Source organism: Grammomys surdaster, unplaced genomic scaffold (genome assembly GCF_004785775.1).
Source record: "Grammomys surdaster isolate TR1022 unplaced genomic scaffold, NIH_TR_1.0 126313, whole genome shotgun sequence".
Lineage (NCBI taxonomy): Eukaryota > Metazoa > Chordata > Mammalia > Rodentia > Muridae > Grammomys > Grammomys surdaster.
The window spans coordinates 11,235,129-11,251,903 of record NW_021621113.1 but is presented as its reverse complement, the minus strand read 5'-3'; the positions used below and the strand labels follow the sequence as shown (position 1 = coordinate 11,251,903).

General features: G+C 48.4%; 1 protein-coding gene across 1 annotated transcript; it reads left to right on the top strand.

Moving 5' to 3' along the window:
- Positions 1–13,823: 13,823 nt before the first annotated feature.
- Positions 13,824–16,207, top strand: Fam43b (family with sequence similarity 43 member B). Its single transcript, XM_028760024.1, has one exon. The coding sequence runs from the start codon at positions 14,273–14,275 to the stop codon at positions 15,269–15,271; it is 999 nt and encodes a 332-aa protein (XP_028615857.1). The 5' UTR covers positions 13,824–14,272; the 3' UTR covers positions 15,272–16,207.
- The last annotated feature ends 568 nt before the right edge of the window (positions 16,208–16,775 follow it).

The window sequence follows — 16,775 nt, the reverse complement described above, 5'->3', positions numbered from 1 at the left end:
CCCTCCCTCCCTCCCTCCCTCCCTCCCTCCCTCCTGAACTGCTTCAGTACCATGCCTGCTTGCTGTCTGCCTGCTGTTCTATATACTCCCTGAGGAGACGGTCATGGACTCATCCTCTGAACCTGTCAGCCCAATAAATGAATGCTTTCTCCTCCTCCTCTTCCTCCTCCTTCTTCTTCCTCCTTCCTTCTCCTCTTCCTTCTTCTTCCTTCTTCCTCCTCCTCCTTCTCCTCATTTTCCCCCTCTTCCTCCTCCTCCTCCTCCTCCTCCTCCTCCTCCTCCTCTTCTTCTTCTTCTTCTTCTTCTTCTTCTTCTTCGTGTTTTTTCAAAAACAGGATTTCTCTGGTAGCCCTGGATATCCTGGAACTCACTTTGTAGACCAGGCTGGCCTCCAACTCACAAAGATCTGCCTGCCTCTGTCTCCCAAGTGCTGAGATTAAAGGCATGTGTGTGCCACTGTGCCTAGCTAAAGGCTTTCTTATATAAATTACCTCGTTCATGAGTGTTGTCATGGAAATAGAAAAGTAACTAAAGCCGTGTAACATGAGGACATAACACTTGGTGTCTTGCAACAGGAACTGTGAGGACTGTCTGTAACAAAATGAAAGGCTTGTCACAATCCGATACATATTTTTAAAGAAGCATGACTATAACAAAATAAAAGGTTTGCCACAGTCTGATACATATTTTTAAAGAAGCCTGGATTTACAGGCAGGTATAGCTCATGCGTAGAATCCTAGCACTTAAGAAGCTAAAGCAAGGGGTTGGGGATTTAGCTCAGTGGTAGAGCGCTTGCCTAGCAAGCACAAGGCCCTGGGTTCGGTCCTCAGCTCTGAGAAAAAAAAAAAAAAAAGACAAAATAACAAGAAGCTAAAGCAAGAGGGTCGCCATGTGTTCAAGTCCAGGACAGGAAGGAGAATGAGCTCCAGGCCTTCCTGAGATACACACTTAGCTCTTCCTCAAAACAAACAACTCAACAAGAAGAGGGCTTATTGTTAGAAATGAATACCACTTCAAACAAAGTCAAACAGTTATAGTCTGAAATAGGTCTTTGGCAGAATTTAGGATATCTGTGAACACAGAACATCTATGCAAACCTAGATTCTTTAGAAGCACGTTTGTGGCTGGGGAGATGGCTCAGTGGGCAAGGTACTTGCTGTGCAGGCATGTGGACCTGAGTTTGAATCCCAGCTGAGCCCTATCCCCATGCCTCTGTGAGTGCAATGGTGCATGGCTCTCCAGGTGCCGTGGTGCATGGCTCTCCAGGTGCAGTGGTGCATGGCTCTCCAGGTGCAGTGGTGCATGCCTATAATCATGGTGCTGGCTGCTCTCTGGTGGGCAGGCAGACTCTGGGCCATTCACTTGAGCCTATCCAAGAGAAGAACTCCAAGTTTAGTGAGAGACCCTGTCTCAAATAGAAAGATGGAGAGGCAACCGACAAAGACATCCATTCTCAATCTCTAGGCTCTACATCAGCACGCCACAAGCATGCACGCACATATATGTACACACATGAATATATGTCACATGCACATGTGCCCACACACACACACACACACACACACACACACACATAAATATGCATTCATGCCAGGTATAGAGGAATGTGCCTGTAATGCCAACATCCCAACACTTGGGAACGGAGGAAGGAGGACTGCGATTATACAGGGAGACCCTTATCTCAAAAGAAATAAACAAACCAGCAGAGAGAACACGCATGTGCCTGTATGTGTACGAACCCAGTATGAAAAGGTACATCTTTTCCCTACAACTTCTATCCATCCCCTTTGTAAACCACAGGTCACCCCGATTCTGAGGCTCTAATCACTTAAAAACCACCTGGGTATTAAGAAAAGTGTACTTTAAAAGCGTTGAACACATGCCAGAACCTCTAAATAAAAACAGTTCCCAGCCTTCAGCAGAAGCATTGTACCAATTGCTATCTGTCTTTCTCAGACAGGAAAGGCAAGCCACTCAAGGTCACCAAATGAGTCACTGTCGGAAGTGAGTTTTTTTTTTTTCTCCCAGTAAAAGTGTATGTACTGTCCTTTAAGAATAATGTATTGACCTGCCATCAACAGGGAGTTTGCTCTCAGTTGCTTCTCTGGCTGTGGAGAAGATGGGACCCAAGTCGCAGAGCAGGAAGATGGCTCATATCCAGCTTTCAGCAACCTTTGGGGGACCTACTATGTGTCATGCACTGTCCATGGTGTGCTTTGAGGACCCACTATGTGCTAGGCACTGTCCACGGTACTTTTGGGAACTATTTGCCTGGTACTGTTCAGAGCATTTTAAAGACCATACTGTGTGTCACACTGTCCAGGACAGTCTTGAGAACTTACTCTGAGCAAAGCACGGTGGCACAGGCCTGTAATCCCAGCACTCAGGAAACAGAGACAGGAGAATCTGTATATTTAAGGGCAGTATTGGCTACATATTAAGTTTCAGCTATAGTCTGGACTATAGAATGAGGCTGGGGGAAGGGAGGGTCTACAAGGTGCCTGTCTAGGACACTGTAGAGCAAGTAGTACCCAAGATAGGCGTTCCTGCCCTCAAAATCCATAGTAGCTTAATTATGGAGGGCTCATGTAACTAAATCATTACATAAGTGATTAGGTTAAGTGTAATTTTGATCCACACTGTGGAGGTAACCTTGAGAAGCAAGACCAAAGAGAGTCAAGTCAGGGAACCACTGCCCAGAAATATGGGCTTGAAAAAAATCCTAGACTGCAAAAGCCTGTACAAGAACCAGAGGCAAGAAAGTGTCACTCTTAGAAGACTCAGAAGGAGTTATCACGGTATGTCTGGGGTAAAGAGGTGTTGGTGGGACAGGGTCACGGGGGAACGGGGGAGGGAAGGGGTCATTCAGAGCTTTGCAGGTTAAGGGTTAGAGGTGGTGCTAGTTAGATGCCCCTGCTGCGAGACAGAGTATCTCAAAGCTTAAGACAGGGACAACATTTATGATCTCACAGTTTCTGTGGGTCAGCCAATCAGGAGCAGATTCACTGCAGGGTTCTGACTCAGGTTCTCTGGAGGCTATAGTCACCTGGTCACTAGATGGTGCCAAGAGAGCCCATAACCAAGTCATCTGGCTTGCAGAGGTGAACAGGTGCCAGCCGAGAGTGGGATGCTTCCATCCCTGACCTCTCCGACTTCTCATAGGCTGCTGCAGAGTCCATGTGACGTGACAGCTGGTTCCTGCCACAGCGACCCTAGAGAAAACAGGCAGACCGCAACGACCTTCAATCTGGCTGCAGAAACCAGTGTCACTTTATTCTGCACCTCACCCATTACTTAGCCATCCCTGTTCATGAGGGGAGGGGCTCCACACAAACATGGATACCGGGGAGTGAGGCACCCTGGGAGCCATCTTGGAGGCCAGACACAGCAGGTGTCTCTTCTCAAGTCTGTGTTGTTCATACCAGCAGTCTACTTTTGAATCCAGCACTCACTTGATAAAAACTATCCTATGGGAGCTGGAGAGATGGCTCAGTGGTTAGGTGCACTGGCTGCTCTCCCAGAGGACCCAGGTTCAATTCCCAGCAACCATGCGGCAGCTCACCCTTGTCTGAAGCTCCAGTCCTAGAGGATCTGATACTCTTATACAGATATATATGCAGGGAAACCACTAGTGCACATAAAATAAAAATAACTAAAATTCCTATGAAGATAGAATTCCACAAGGGAGTGAGGGCTGAGGTATTTAGCTTTCTCATTTGGCAGAAGAAACATGGTTAAATGCATAAATAAATACATTTGAATTGATAGATGGCTATTTATTTATTTATTTATTTAGAAGATTCTCATGAGCCCAGGCTGGCCATGAATTTGCTCTGAGGCAGATGATCTTAAACTCTTGATCTTCCGCCTCCATATTCCAAGCGCTCGGGTCACAGGTATGAGGCACCACACCCAGACTGTGTGCTGTGGAGGAAGCCAGGGCTCTGTGCATGCTAGACAAGTACTCTGCCGACTGAGCCACATCCCCAGCCTAGTTGTGTTGTGGGTTGTTTTGTTCTACGAAAAGATCTCTCTTGGCTTAGCCTGGAACTTGCGCTATAGACCAGGTTGATCTTGAACTTATAGTGATCCTCCTGCTTCTGCTTTCCCAGTGCCTGGAATTACAGGTATCAGCCACTCTGCTTGAGATTCAGAGCACATTTACATTCCCAGGATGAACAATGAGACCATGTAAGCATGACCCCCAAGTCTTAAAAAAACAAAAACAAACAAACAAACAAACAAAAAACCTAATTTTTTCCCCCTTTGAGCTCTTGCTATGTAACCCAGGTTGGTCTCTAACTCCAGGCTGCCTCAGCCTCCTATGTAAGCTGGACTACAGACAGGACGCCACCACACCCAGCCACTACACGAATCCTGAAAACAATTCCGAAACATTAGAAAACCACTAAGGAACGCTAAGTAAGACGCTCCCGATTCCTGCCAAGCCTCTCGCCACAGCAATAAAGGAGAAGAGGTGGACATTGTGGAGGAGGAATGAGATGGTGGCCACAGGGTGGGATTCAAGACATTTATGGCAAAGGAACCGTTGGGACCAACCTCATAGCTCAGCGGAGCAAGAAAAGATCCAAGGAAGCAGTCCTGGAAATCCCAGAAATTCTAATCAACCAACATGCCTGGTGGTAGTAAAAAGAGGATCCACCAACAGCCAGCAGGGGGAGATCCAAATACCCGCCCCAACCTGGTGCCTCTAACTTGGAGACTCTAGTCCAACCCTGAGCTAGATCATTCAGGACTGACCCAAAGGACCTCCAGGCTACAGAGCCCAGACACAGCCTAGAGGGGAACACGACCTTATGGCCCCATCAACACCCTCAGGCTCATCCACCCCTTCCTTGAGGTAGCACTCGAGGGACACAGACCAGCTCTGAAGAACTCAATACATTTCCTCTCCGCTTCTAGTTTCTAGGCAGCTCTCCCATCTCTCGGATAGGACTGGTCTGTGGCAGTCACTAGGCATTTTAGGGGGAAAAAAATGTAGATGCTTGATTTATCTTTATACAAGAATACAGAAAAGAAACCCAGGAAGATCAATGCAAGAAACAGATTAAAAATAAAAGACAGCTATAATTAGAAGTCTACAAAGGAAAAAAAATTGAGAACTAATAAATTCAGCAAGGTTGAAAAATCAACATGCAAAAATCAGTTGGGTTTCTCTATACCAACAATGAGCAATCTGAAATGGAAATTAAAATAATTTCATTTACATAGCACCCCCACCCCCCAAATAGCTTAGGGATATGACCAAGGAAGCAAAAGACTTGTGTATTGAAAAGAGAAAATCTTGCTGAGGAGGGGCTGGGGAGATGCCTCAATCCATAAAGTGTCTGTGGGACGAGCATGGGCTCAAACCCAGCACACAGGTAAAAGCTGGGTGTGGTCTATAACTCTAGATTTAGAAAGGAAAAGACAAGCAGGGCCCCTGAGCACCCTGGCCAGCCAGACTAGCCAATCAGTGAGCTAAGGGCTCATGAAAGAACCTGTCTCAAAAGTCGGGCGGGAATGGATAATGGAAGACACCAACTTAACCTCTGGCCTCAAAACATCTGCACTTGAATACACACACACACACACACACACACACACACACACCATACAATAAAATGTTGAAAAAAAGTAATGATATAAATAAATGGAAATAAATAAATAAATATATTATAAATAAATATATATAAATAAATTCCTGTGCTCGTGAATTACAGACTTAGTACTGTCAAGATGTCAACACTGTAGAACAATGGTTCTCATCCTGCCGCTCATGACCCCTTTAAGTTCAAAAATTGGATATCCTGATTATCAAATATTTTTATTACAGCTCGTAATATTACAGCAAAAGGAAAGTGCAGGAGGGCGTGGTGGCACACAACACAAGGCAGAGGCAGGTGGAACTCTGTGAGTTCAAGGCCACCCTGGTCTACATAATGAGTTCCAGGTTAGTGTGCGGGGTTCAGGAAACAGTTTGTGGGAACTGGCTTTCTTCTTCTACCCTGTCTCAAAAAACAAAACAAAACAAAACAAAAAACAAAATGAATGAGAGAAAGAAAGAAAGGAAGGAAGAAAGGAAGGAAAGAAGGACAATGTTTCCCTTTTTCAAATGTTACTACAATGGGCTGGATTTTACACAGTTTTACAGTGGTTAAAAGCACTGGCTACTCTTACAGAAGACCTGGGTTCAGTTTCCAGCACCCAGATGGGGCTCACAATCATCTGTAACTCCAGCTCCAGGGAATCCAGTGCCCTCTTCTGACCACCAGAGACTCCTGGCACATATGTGGTACAGTCATATGATATAAAACATTCATAAATATAAAATAAATGTTTTATAAAACTTATTACAAAGCTACAGAAATCAAAACAGCATGGTACTGACTTAAAAAGCGAACATGGAGTACTATCTCATACCACATACCAGAATTAACTCAGTTAGGTCAAAGGTCTAAATGTAAGGACTAAAACTATAAAATTATCAGAACAAACTTTAGAGTATCCTGAGATGTATACAGTAATAGGTTTTTTAGAATACAACCCCCAAAGCACAGACAACCAAAGTAAAAAATAGATACATTGGAATTAAACTAAAAAATAAAATAAAATCATGCAGGGTGTGGTGACAAATACCTGTAAAGCCATGGCTAGAGGCTGAGGCAGGGGGATCCTGAGTTGTTAGATATCCTGGGCTACACAATAAGACCCTGTATCAATAAAGCAGTATATGGGCCTATGAGTTGGCTCAGGAGGTGATGGTGCTTGCCCCCAAACCTAATGGCCTAAGTTCAACCCAGGAACAGTTGGGCAGAAAAAGAAAACCAAGTCCCACAAACTGTTTCCTGAACCCTGCACACTAACTATTAAATTCAGGTGCCCCACCCCAAGATAAATGTAATCTTAAAAACAATTAATTTAAATAAACATATATAATGTATTTATATAAATTAATTAATTAAAATATATAAATTAATTTAACTAACATTTATCTATTAAAATATTTTTAAAACAATCAAAATGTATTACATATGTATAAAATAATTAAAGAACAAATTTAATTAGTAAAAAATTACAAATGTATGTGCATCAAAGGACACAAATGTCCCAGTAAGAAGACAGCTATAGTGAGCTATCTGGCCACCCATCAGGACAGCTACAATAAACAAACAAGCAAAAAACCAGAAGCCAGTCAGTGGAGGCACACATTTTTAATCCCAGTGCTCAGGAGATAGAGGCAGGTAGATCTTTGAATTTGAAGGCTAGCCTGGTCTACAGAGTGAATTCCAGTCTAGCCAGAGTTATATGATGAGACCCTATGTCCAAAAATTTAAAAACAAAAAGCTTTACTAAAGCAAGGAGACAAAGCATAAGGGGCAGGACAATCAGGGAATGAAAGATTCAGAAAATACAATTCAAAAGATTTAAAAAAAAAAAAAAAAAGGAAATCCCTAGGACCCATCCAGTACAATGAGGTCCCATGTCACAGCTGTCCAGGTGTATGTAGTTACCAATCCAGATGGGACCCCAGGGAGGATGCCTCCAGCTGTGGTTCACAGAAACACAAAATTAGAAACACCACCTGTGTGTTCAACCAGGCCAAAAGAAGCTTGGGGGTTCTGTTCATGAATTGGAGGATAAATTAGTAACGGGTGCATAAGGAAGTCTGTTTTAAAAGTGAGGCAACTGTTAATTTCTTTTAAAAAACACAGAAAGTTGTCCAGCAAAGGAGAGGGCATCATTACACACTTTAGGGCCCAGCTTTGAACATTATTTACCTAATATCCATTACACACTAACTACTGGTACACCCAAAACAACAAAATATTCTAAGTAGTATAGGATAGAGGCTGAAGAAATAGCTCAGTCTAAAACAATACTTGAACAGCAACCTCTAGGACCTCACTTCCATCCCTAGAACCAACACAACAGAGCCAGGTGCTGTGGCATTGGCTTATTCTCCAGGCGATAGAGAAGGGAAGGGAAGACAGAAGGATCCCTGTGGCTCACTGGCCAGCCAGCATAGCATACTTGGTGAGCTCCAGCCCAGTGAAAGACCCTATCTCAAAAATAAACACAAGCCGGCCACAGTGGCTTTAACTCTAGCGCTTGGGAGGCAGAGGCAGGAAGATCTCTGTGAGTTTTAGGTTAACCTGGTGTGATAGTGAGACCCTGTCTAAGTAAATTAATTAATAAATAAGAAAAGATTGAAAGTTCCTGTAAAGGGTTATCCTCTGGCCTCTACACACAAGCATACTCACCTGTGCATGCGCACACACGTGCGCGCACACACGCACACACACACATGCGGGGGTGGGGGCGGTAAATGACTGTAGGGGTGGTTCTGATCCTAAGGTCCTTTTCTCCAATTGGTTCTTGATCTATCGGTAAAGACGCCACAAGCCAATTGTTGGGCAGAAGGAATAGGCGGGACGGGCAAGCGGGCGATGCTGGAGATAAAAGAAGGGAGAGTTTGCCAAGCTTCGGAGAGACAAACACCAACTAACCTTGTGAGATCTCGGGCAGAGCTACCACAGGCCGCTTCTACAAGCGGGAGGTTGGGGATGTTGAGCTGAAACTGAAGGTGGCAGAGCAACTGAAGCTGAGGACAGATTTAGGGAGCAGATTTGGGGAGGACACTCTAGCTGCGGGAGGTTAATGATGCCCAACAATTGAACCAATAAGGCAAGTTAAAAATTGAACAAGATGTGTGTTTGTGTTTTTCATCTGAGGATCCAATATTCTCTGGGCGGGGCTGGTAGTATAGCCCATTCCCAGAGTTAAAGCAGGGTCACAAAAGCAACACACAACAAATGACAATAATCCTATCAAATCGTGTGCTAGAGAGGTGGGAAATGACTTTAAAACAGCATAGTCTCAATTAGAAATGTTATTTAAAAATGGAAGCTCCTGGACATGATAGCACATGCCTTTGACCCCAAAGGAGGCAGGTAGATCTCTGTGAGTTCAAGATTAGCCTGGACTACATAGAGATCTCCAGGTCAGCCAGAGATACATAGAGACCTTGTCTTACTTTGTATTATTATTGCTGTGATGAAACACCACGACCAAAAGTTAGTTGGGAAGGAAGGGTTTACTTGGCTTACCCTTCCACATCCTTACTCCATCACTGAAGGAAGTCAGGACAGGAACTCAAACAGGGCAGGAATGGAGGCCAAACAGTCAGAGGCCATGGAGGGATCTTACTTACTGGTTTGCTCAATATGCTTTCTCGAAGAACCCAGGGCCATCAGCCCAGGAATGGCACCTCCTACAATGGGCCAGACCCTCCCACATCAACTACTAACTAAGAAAATGCTACAGTCAACTGAGAATCCCTCTTCTCCAATGGCACTAGCTTGTGTCAAGTTGACATTAAATTGGCCAGCACAGACCTTTTCCTAAATAATAAAGGAAGGAAGGAAGGAAGGAAGGAAGGAAGGAAGGAAGGAAGGAAGGAAGGAAGCTTGGGGCTGGGATGATGGCTTAATGAGTAAAGATGCTTGCTGAACAAGCATGGGGATCCGAGTTGAGATCTAAGAACCCATATTTAAAAAAAACAAAAACAAAAACAAAGCTGTGCAGAATAGCTGAGTAGTAATCTAAATAGTTTTTTTTTTAAGATTTACTTATTTTATTTATATGAGTACACTGTCTTCAGACACACCAGAAGAGGGCATCCGATCCCATTACAGATGGTTGTGAGCCTCTATGTGTTTGCTGAGAATTGAACTCGGGAACTCTGGAAGAGCATTCGGTGCTCTTAACCGCTGAGCCATCTCTCCAGCCACCCCCCCCCTTTTTAAGATTTATTTATTTATTTTATCAATGTGAGTACACTGTCGCTGTCTTCAGACACAGCAGAAGAAGGCATCAGATCCCATTACAGATGGTTGTGAGCCACCATGTGGTTGCTGGGAATTGAACTCGACCTCTGGAAGAGCATTCGGTGCTCTTAGCTGCCGAACCATCTCTCCAGCCCGAGTGATAGTCTATAACCCTGTGGCTTTGCTGCCTACCCAGCTCCAGGTTCAGTGAGAGACTCTGCCTCAAGGAAATAAGAGAGAATGCCAGAGCAGGACACTTGGCTTCTGTGTGCGTGTGCATATGCGTGCATGGGTGTGTGTGTGTGTGTGCATGGGTGCGTATATGCAAGAAATATGAACATGCTTAACAAAGTGGCCTATGAAATGTATGAATGTATGAAAGTGACTGTTTGGAATTGAGACTAAGGAAGAGTAGGGTGAGTGATTTCTTTTTGTTATTATTATGCCAATGACATACCAACACTTCGACTTTTAAAGGAAATATAAAAATCACATATACGAGTGGAATTGAAACCAAGTGGAACAGAGCATGCCAGTCTATGAAGCAGTGGTGACTGGCTCTAAGGGTGGGTGCTATTCCCAGCAACAGAAGCTTCTGGAAAGCTCTGAGCTCTGCTATCATTAATGGCTTTTCCTTGTATATGACTGACTATGAGGCTACGTCTGAGGCAGCTGACTCTTCTAAATGAATGGATTTAGGAGAAGAACTGCAGGCCACTCAAGATCACTGAGCATTGTAAGGGGGTCTAAGGAGGAGCCTGGGGAGACAGGGACACTAGGAAGAACCCAGGCTCAGGGGATGCATGAGTAGCGATCCATGTGCGAGGGGTTACCAAAAATTAACAGAATAATCAGCAGTGCCAAATGTTACTTGGGGGAGGGAAAGACAGCTTAGTGGTTAAGAGCACATGCTGCTCTTGTATAAGACCCGGATTTAGTTCCCAACTTTGTCCTTGGGTAGCTACAACCACCTGTCACTCAAACTCCAGGGGATCTGAAGTCCTCCTCTGACCTCCAAGGACATATTTCCATACATGAATACACATAATTGAAAAGAAAGTCTGTATTTTTTCTTCAAAGTATTACATTTGCCGTGATTCCATATGGTTCCAGATGGGCACATCCTAGAATATTTTTTAACGGCAGCAGGAACAGAAGCCACACCCACAGCACAAAGGAAGCCGAGCCAGGCTGGGAATGGAGGGGGGCTCTCCATGTGCAGCCTCTTCTTGCAACTAACTCCTCCATCTTAAGTTCTCTGGCAGGCAGGAGCTGCCAGACAAAAGGCAGATGATATTTGGAGCATTATTTCTTCTATTTTCTTATCCCCCACCCCCACCCCAACCCGTCTCTGACACAGGGTCTTACTATGTAGCCCTGGCTGGCTTAGGACTCACATAGATCTGCTTGCTTCTGCTTCCCAAGTGCTGAGATTAAAGGCTTGTGTCTCTATAGTCGATCAAGGAATGATCACTTAAAAAAAAAAAAGAGAGAGACAATTCCCCCCACCCCCCAACTAAAATAAGTGTTTTTCAGCCAGGCATGGTGCTGGCCATCTTTAATCCCAGCGCTTGTAGTTTTGTGTTCCAGGGTAGCTGGTTTCAGAAAGAACTCCAGGCCAGACAGGACTACATATTAAGACCCTGCCTCAAAACAAAGCAATACAACAACAAACTGTTGCTTATCAGTAATTCATGTCAATTAAGTCTTAATAAGTTAACTCCAGGAAAGGAAAGAAGACACCCTCCTTAAGGCAGAAGAAAGACAGAAGAAGCCTTTCCCTCTGGGGCATTTGCTTAAGGCCACTCCTACCTACGGGGTGGGGTGGGGCGGGGAGGAAGGGGCGGGGTTTACTTAAGGCCACGCCTACATATGAGGGTCGGGGAGGAAGGGGCAGGGTTTGCTTAAGGCCACTCCCATCTATACTGGGGGAAGGAAGGTGACAGCTTGGACTGGAAGGAGGACCTGGGGGAGACCAGCAGAATTTTAGGAGTGGCTTTTCACATCAAAACTATGCAAATTCTTTCTAGACAGGGATTTGGTTGAGTTAGTATCCAATCTGGCTCCATGAACAGCCATCCTTTCATTATCCCCCCAGCCTCATTGAACCGGACTCAGGAAAATGAGACCACAGCACAGGTGGGGACCGAGGAAGACATTCCTGTCCCATGAATTCTCATCACAAACTGGGTTTGTTTTTGCAATCAGCAACAGGCAATAAAGACATGGCCATATTCAAGGGGAAATGAGTCTGGGGCAGCGGGACCAGACAACTTGTGGGCACCCCCAAACTAAGACTACACTGTTAAGCTGTTTCCTGTCCTCTGTCAGCTGTTGGAGGAAAGTACACATGCCATAAGGCCCCTGTAGAGATCAGAATGCAACTCTGTGCCTTAAGGCTGTCCTCTTCCACCTTTAACAGGCTCTGGATCAGACTCTGGTTACAAGGCATATGTGGCAAGAGCCTTTACTGGTTGATATATTCCATCTCCCCTCTCCCACAACACCCCTTCCTTTGGCTTATTGAGACAGTGTCTCTCTACATAGCCCTGGCTGTCCTGAAACTCACACTGTAGACCAGGCTGGTCTTGAACTCACTGAGATCTACCTACCTCTGTCTCTCCCATGCTGGAATTATAGGCATTCACCACCACTTCCTGATATGTGTGTGTGTGTACATATATATATATATTTCTCATTCTCCCCAGATGAGCATACAATCTTGTCACCGTGTGCCACAGTTTGGCTTGGTTTTTAACTCAGCCAGGATCAGACCTGAGCTCCTTTCTGACCTGGAGGGCACCTCCCTCTAACCTATCTATCCCCAGGACCCAACAAAAAGACTCATGTTGGCAGTAGGAAGGTTAAGACCATGAGAGATAGAGCCCACATAAGAGCAGTCCAGGAATTCTGGGAGCCTGAGGCTTAAACTTAGAGAACTGAGCATGTCCTGACATAGGGTGGGTTTTTTTGTTTTGTGTGTGTGCGGGGGGAGGGAGGGTTGTTGTTGGGGTTTTTTTTTGATGGTTTTGTGTGTGTGTGTGTGTGTGTGGTTTTGGTTTGTTTTTCCAGTACTCTAGAGCCTCCCCCCACCCTCCCAGGGGATGGAGACAAGTGCCTGGACTCTATGCAGAATGACCAAAAGTTGAAAGAAAGAGGGAGGGGGAGGCCCAGCTCTGGGGTCACTAGGATCTGAGTGAACCAGCTCCTTCCAACCACGTGACCCTGAATTGTCTTGCATTGTCTGAAGGATTTGATGAGATAGTGAATGCCAAACACTTGGGAACTCAGAAGGCCGTCTCTGCAGATAGGACATTATCTGTCTAATTTTCAAAGAGCCAGAGGCTGAACTGTGACCAGAGGGAGAGCGTTCCTGCTGCAATTCGCACAGACTCAGGTCTGCTCTGGAAACCCCTCCCCACCATCAAGAATTCTCTCCTCGATTCTGTCCTGACCACCAGCCGCTGGTGTTGTGGTGTGACCAGTCAGTCTCTCAGCTCAGGCGAACCGGCCTAACCCACGACCTTGGAGGAACCCAGGAGAAAGCTTCACTAAAAGGCAGTATTTTTCCATTGCTCTGCTCGGCCACCTCAGCTGGCTTTTTGCTGTGCAGAGAAGAGGCAAAGGGCACCAGGCCCCAGCAGGAACCCACCCCAAATCTCCGCTCTCTGCTCTCAGAGATGGGGGTAGGGACGCTCTGTGGGTGAGGGGCAGCAGGCGGGAATCCTAGAAAGAGAAGGGGCTCTCCCTGGGAACTTGGAGCCCACCAGTGAAGCTGAAGAAATTTGCATTCGTAAATCCCTCCGCAATATTTTAGGGGATTCCCATTCCTTCGCTGTCCCTCTATTCTTCATCCTTCCAATGATAAAGCTTAAAACAGTTCCAACGCGCCTGTGCTGGGTCTTGGGAAGCGCGAGTCTGCGCGGAGGGGGCTGGGAGGGGAGGGGACAAGAGAGCTAGCGGTCCCGCCCGGTGATGTAGGCAGCCAAGGGAGGTGGAGCCGCGACGCCTGAAGGAGTCCCCACCGCAGCCAGCCGTGCTCTTGGTTCACCTCATCCAGCAGCCACCAGCCCCTGCTCTAGAGACGTCCCTGCCGCTGACTCGGCGGCAGGAACAGCGGCAATCGCCCCTATAGTCGGGCCTGGAGGACATTCATTGCTCCAGACCCAGTCCCTCCTTGCTTCCCAGACGGCTGGAGTCATTCCTGGGGGAAGCTGTTCCAAGCCGATCAAGCAGCCGCACGGGCATCTCAACGGCCAGCCTGGCTAGGCACCGGGCATCTGCGAAGCCAGCCCCTCCGGACACTGGGCATCTCACGCAAGGACTATCTTCGGCCGCCGCCCGGCTTGTCGCAAGTCCTGGGCTGTGGGCTTCTGAACACCTTTGGCCTCCCCAGGACCCAAGTGAGCTTCCCCGCGCTCCCAGCTCTTTGGGCCGCCGCGATGCTGCCCTGGAGACGGAACAAATTCGTGCTAGTGGAGGACGAGGCCAAGCGCAAGGCGAAGAGCCTGAGCCCCGGGCTCGCCTACACGTCGCTGCTCTCCAGCTTCCTGCGCTCCTGCCCGGATCTGCTACCGGACTGGCCGCTGGAGCGTCTGGGCCGCGTGTTCCGCAGCCGGCGCCAGAAAGTGGAGCTTAACAAGGAGGATCCCACCTACACCGTGTGGTACCTGGGCAACGCCGTCACCCTGCACGCCAAGGGCGACGGCTGCACCGACGACGCCGTGGGCAGGATCTGGGCGCGCTGCGGACCGGGAGGAGGCACGAAGATGAAACTGACCCTGGGTCCGCACGGCATCCGCATGCAGCCGAGCGAGCGCGGCTCCGGAGGTTCGGGGGGCCGCAGACCGGCGCACGCCTACCTGCTGCCGCGCATCACCTACTGCGCGGCGGATGGGCGCCACCCGCGAGTCTTCACCTGGGTCTACCGCCACCAGGCGCGCCACAAGGCCGTGGTGCTGCGCTGCCACGCCGTGCTGTTGGCGCGGGCGCACAAGGCGCGCTCCCTGGCCCGCCTGCTCCACCAGACTGCGCTGGCAGCCTTCAGCGACTTCAAGCGGCTGCAGCGCCAGAGCGATGCGCGCCACGTGCGCCAGCAGCATCTCCGTGCTGGGGGTGCCGCCGCCTCGGTACCCCGGGCTCCACTGCGCCGCCTGCTTAACGCCAAGTGCGCTTACCGGCCTCCGCCGAGCGAGCGCGGTCGCGGGGCTCCGCGGCTCAGCAGCATCCAGGAGGAGGACGAGGAGGAGGATGCGGAGGAGGAGGAGGACGACGACCGGGATAGCGAGGGGGGAGCCCTGCAACGCGAACGGCCCGAGGTGCTCAGCCTGGCCCGGGAGCTGAGGACGTGCAGCCTGCGGGGTGCCCCGGCACCTCAGCCACCAGCGCAGCCCCGCCGCTGGAAAGCCGGCTCCAGGGAGCGGGCGGGCCAGGCGCGCTGAGAACGCAGGACTAGGACTCGGGGCCCTAGACCCGGCCCAGCAGACTGACCTGGACTCCAATCTGGCCCTGCCCGCTTCCGCCCCCCTGGTCCCTGGCCTGCCGCCCTCGCGGTTACTGTTATGGTCGCCTTGCTCCTCATCCTAGCTCAGGGTGAAGTAGGATATGCCCTTGATTGTTGGGGGGTGGAGGGGAGTCCGTACATCCCCACACTGGGAGTTTCCCTGGCCTACCACTGTGGAATTGCCCCCATGCTTTATGCCAAGTCTCAGCCCACAGACGAACCAATCAACCTGCTCTCTTCCCAAAACGGTCTCTCAGGAGAAAGGGAACCCCGGGAGGGTGGGTTTGAACCCACGACCGGGTCTAGGTTAAGAATAATGAATGGCCCTGCCCTTGGTCTCTTATTTCTTGTAATAAGAACCACCCTAGAGAGATTTCAGATAAGGGAGAGGGTGTAGTGGCTGGGAAAAACTCAGATCAGCCCCAAGGAGGGCTCTCACCCGGGACCATACACACAGGGACAGTTACTACACCTCTAGAGGGGACTGAGATGGTCCTGTCTACATGCAAAGGACAGAATGAGACAGGTAACAGCCCTGCACTAGGCAGCTATCCAAGCCTCTGCCTTGGCTTTCCTACAGGACTCTGCTCGTCCCCTCTCTGCAGACAGGTCTACTCTAGGTACCCTGCATCCTGGACCAAGATGGAACCTCCAAAGGAGGTAAGGACACATGTCCCAGACTAGCCAAGGCTTTCAGAGCAAGCAGGTCCCGACCACAGCTGCACTCACATGCAGGCTGAGGGAGGAAGAGGTACTAACTCGGGGAGGGGAGTGAGCCCTGCCCAGGTGTCTCCACAAGGCCATCAAAACCCAAAGACCTATGTCATCTACTGATCGTTGTAAATAAAGTGGATCTGCTTTTTCAGGCCTGTCACCCCTCCTGTGTTGTGTTTGCCAGGCCTACTGCGGGTGAGATTGTCATCACAAACACCAAGGGACAGGAGAAGGGCCCAGAAAATGCCCCATGATCCCAGGCTTGCCGCTCACTGCCTGGAAGCTGTTCCCAGAATGTCAGGGGAGGAGGCAGCAACATATGCTTTGTCTGAAAACCCGCACCAGCCAAGTCCTAGAGGAACAGTCCCTGTCTATCCCATCAGTCTGTCTGTCTCTGCCTCCCACGATGTCTGTACATCAGGCACTCAGATGCAAGTCTCTCTGGGGCATTTGTATGGGGGATGGGAGGAGTGTATGCTTCTATTTAACCATGTAAGTGTCATAGCCTGTGATATAGACCATGGCCCCACCCGGTTCAGGGAAGAGAAGAGGGCAGAGGGTAGGAGAAGAGGGTGAGCAGCCCAGATTTCTTTTGGACTGCTGGAGAAATGTGTCCAGTGCCTGGGACAGTGAGTTTTGAGCTTTTACATCTTCAGCCCTGGCCTGAGCTAGGCACTGCTCTCGGAGCTACTCAGCACTGATGATCAAAGTGACATCTTTCCCTGAAC

Bases quoted from the DNA above. Each gene is read 5' to 3' on its own strand.
- Fam43b (XM_028760024.1), top strand. From the start codon at position 14,273: ATGCTGCCCTGGAGACGGAACAAATTCGTGCTAGTGGAGGACGAGGCC.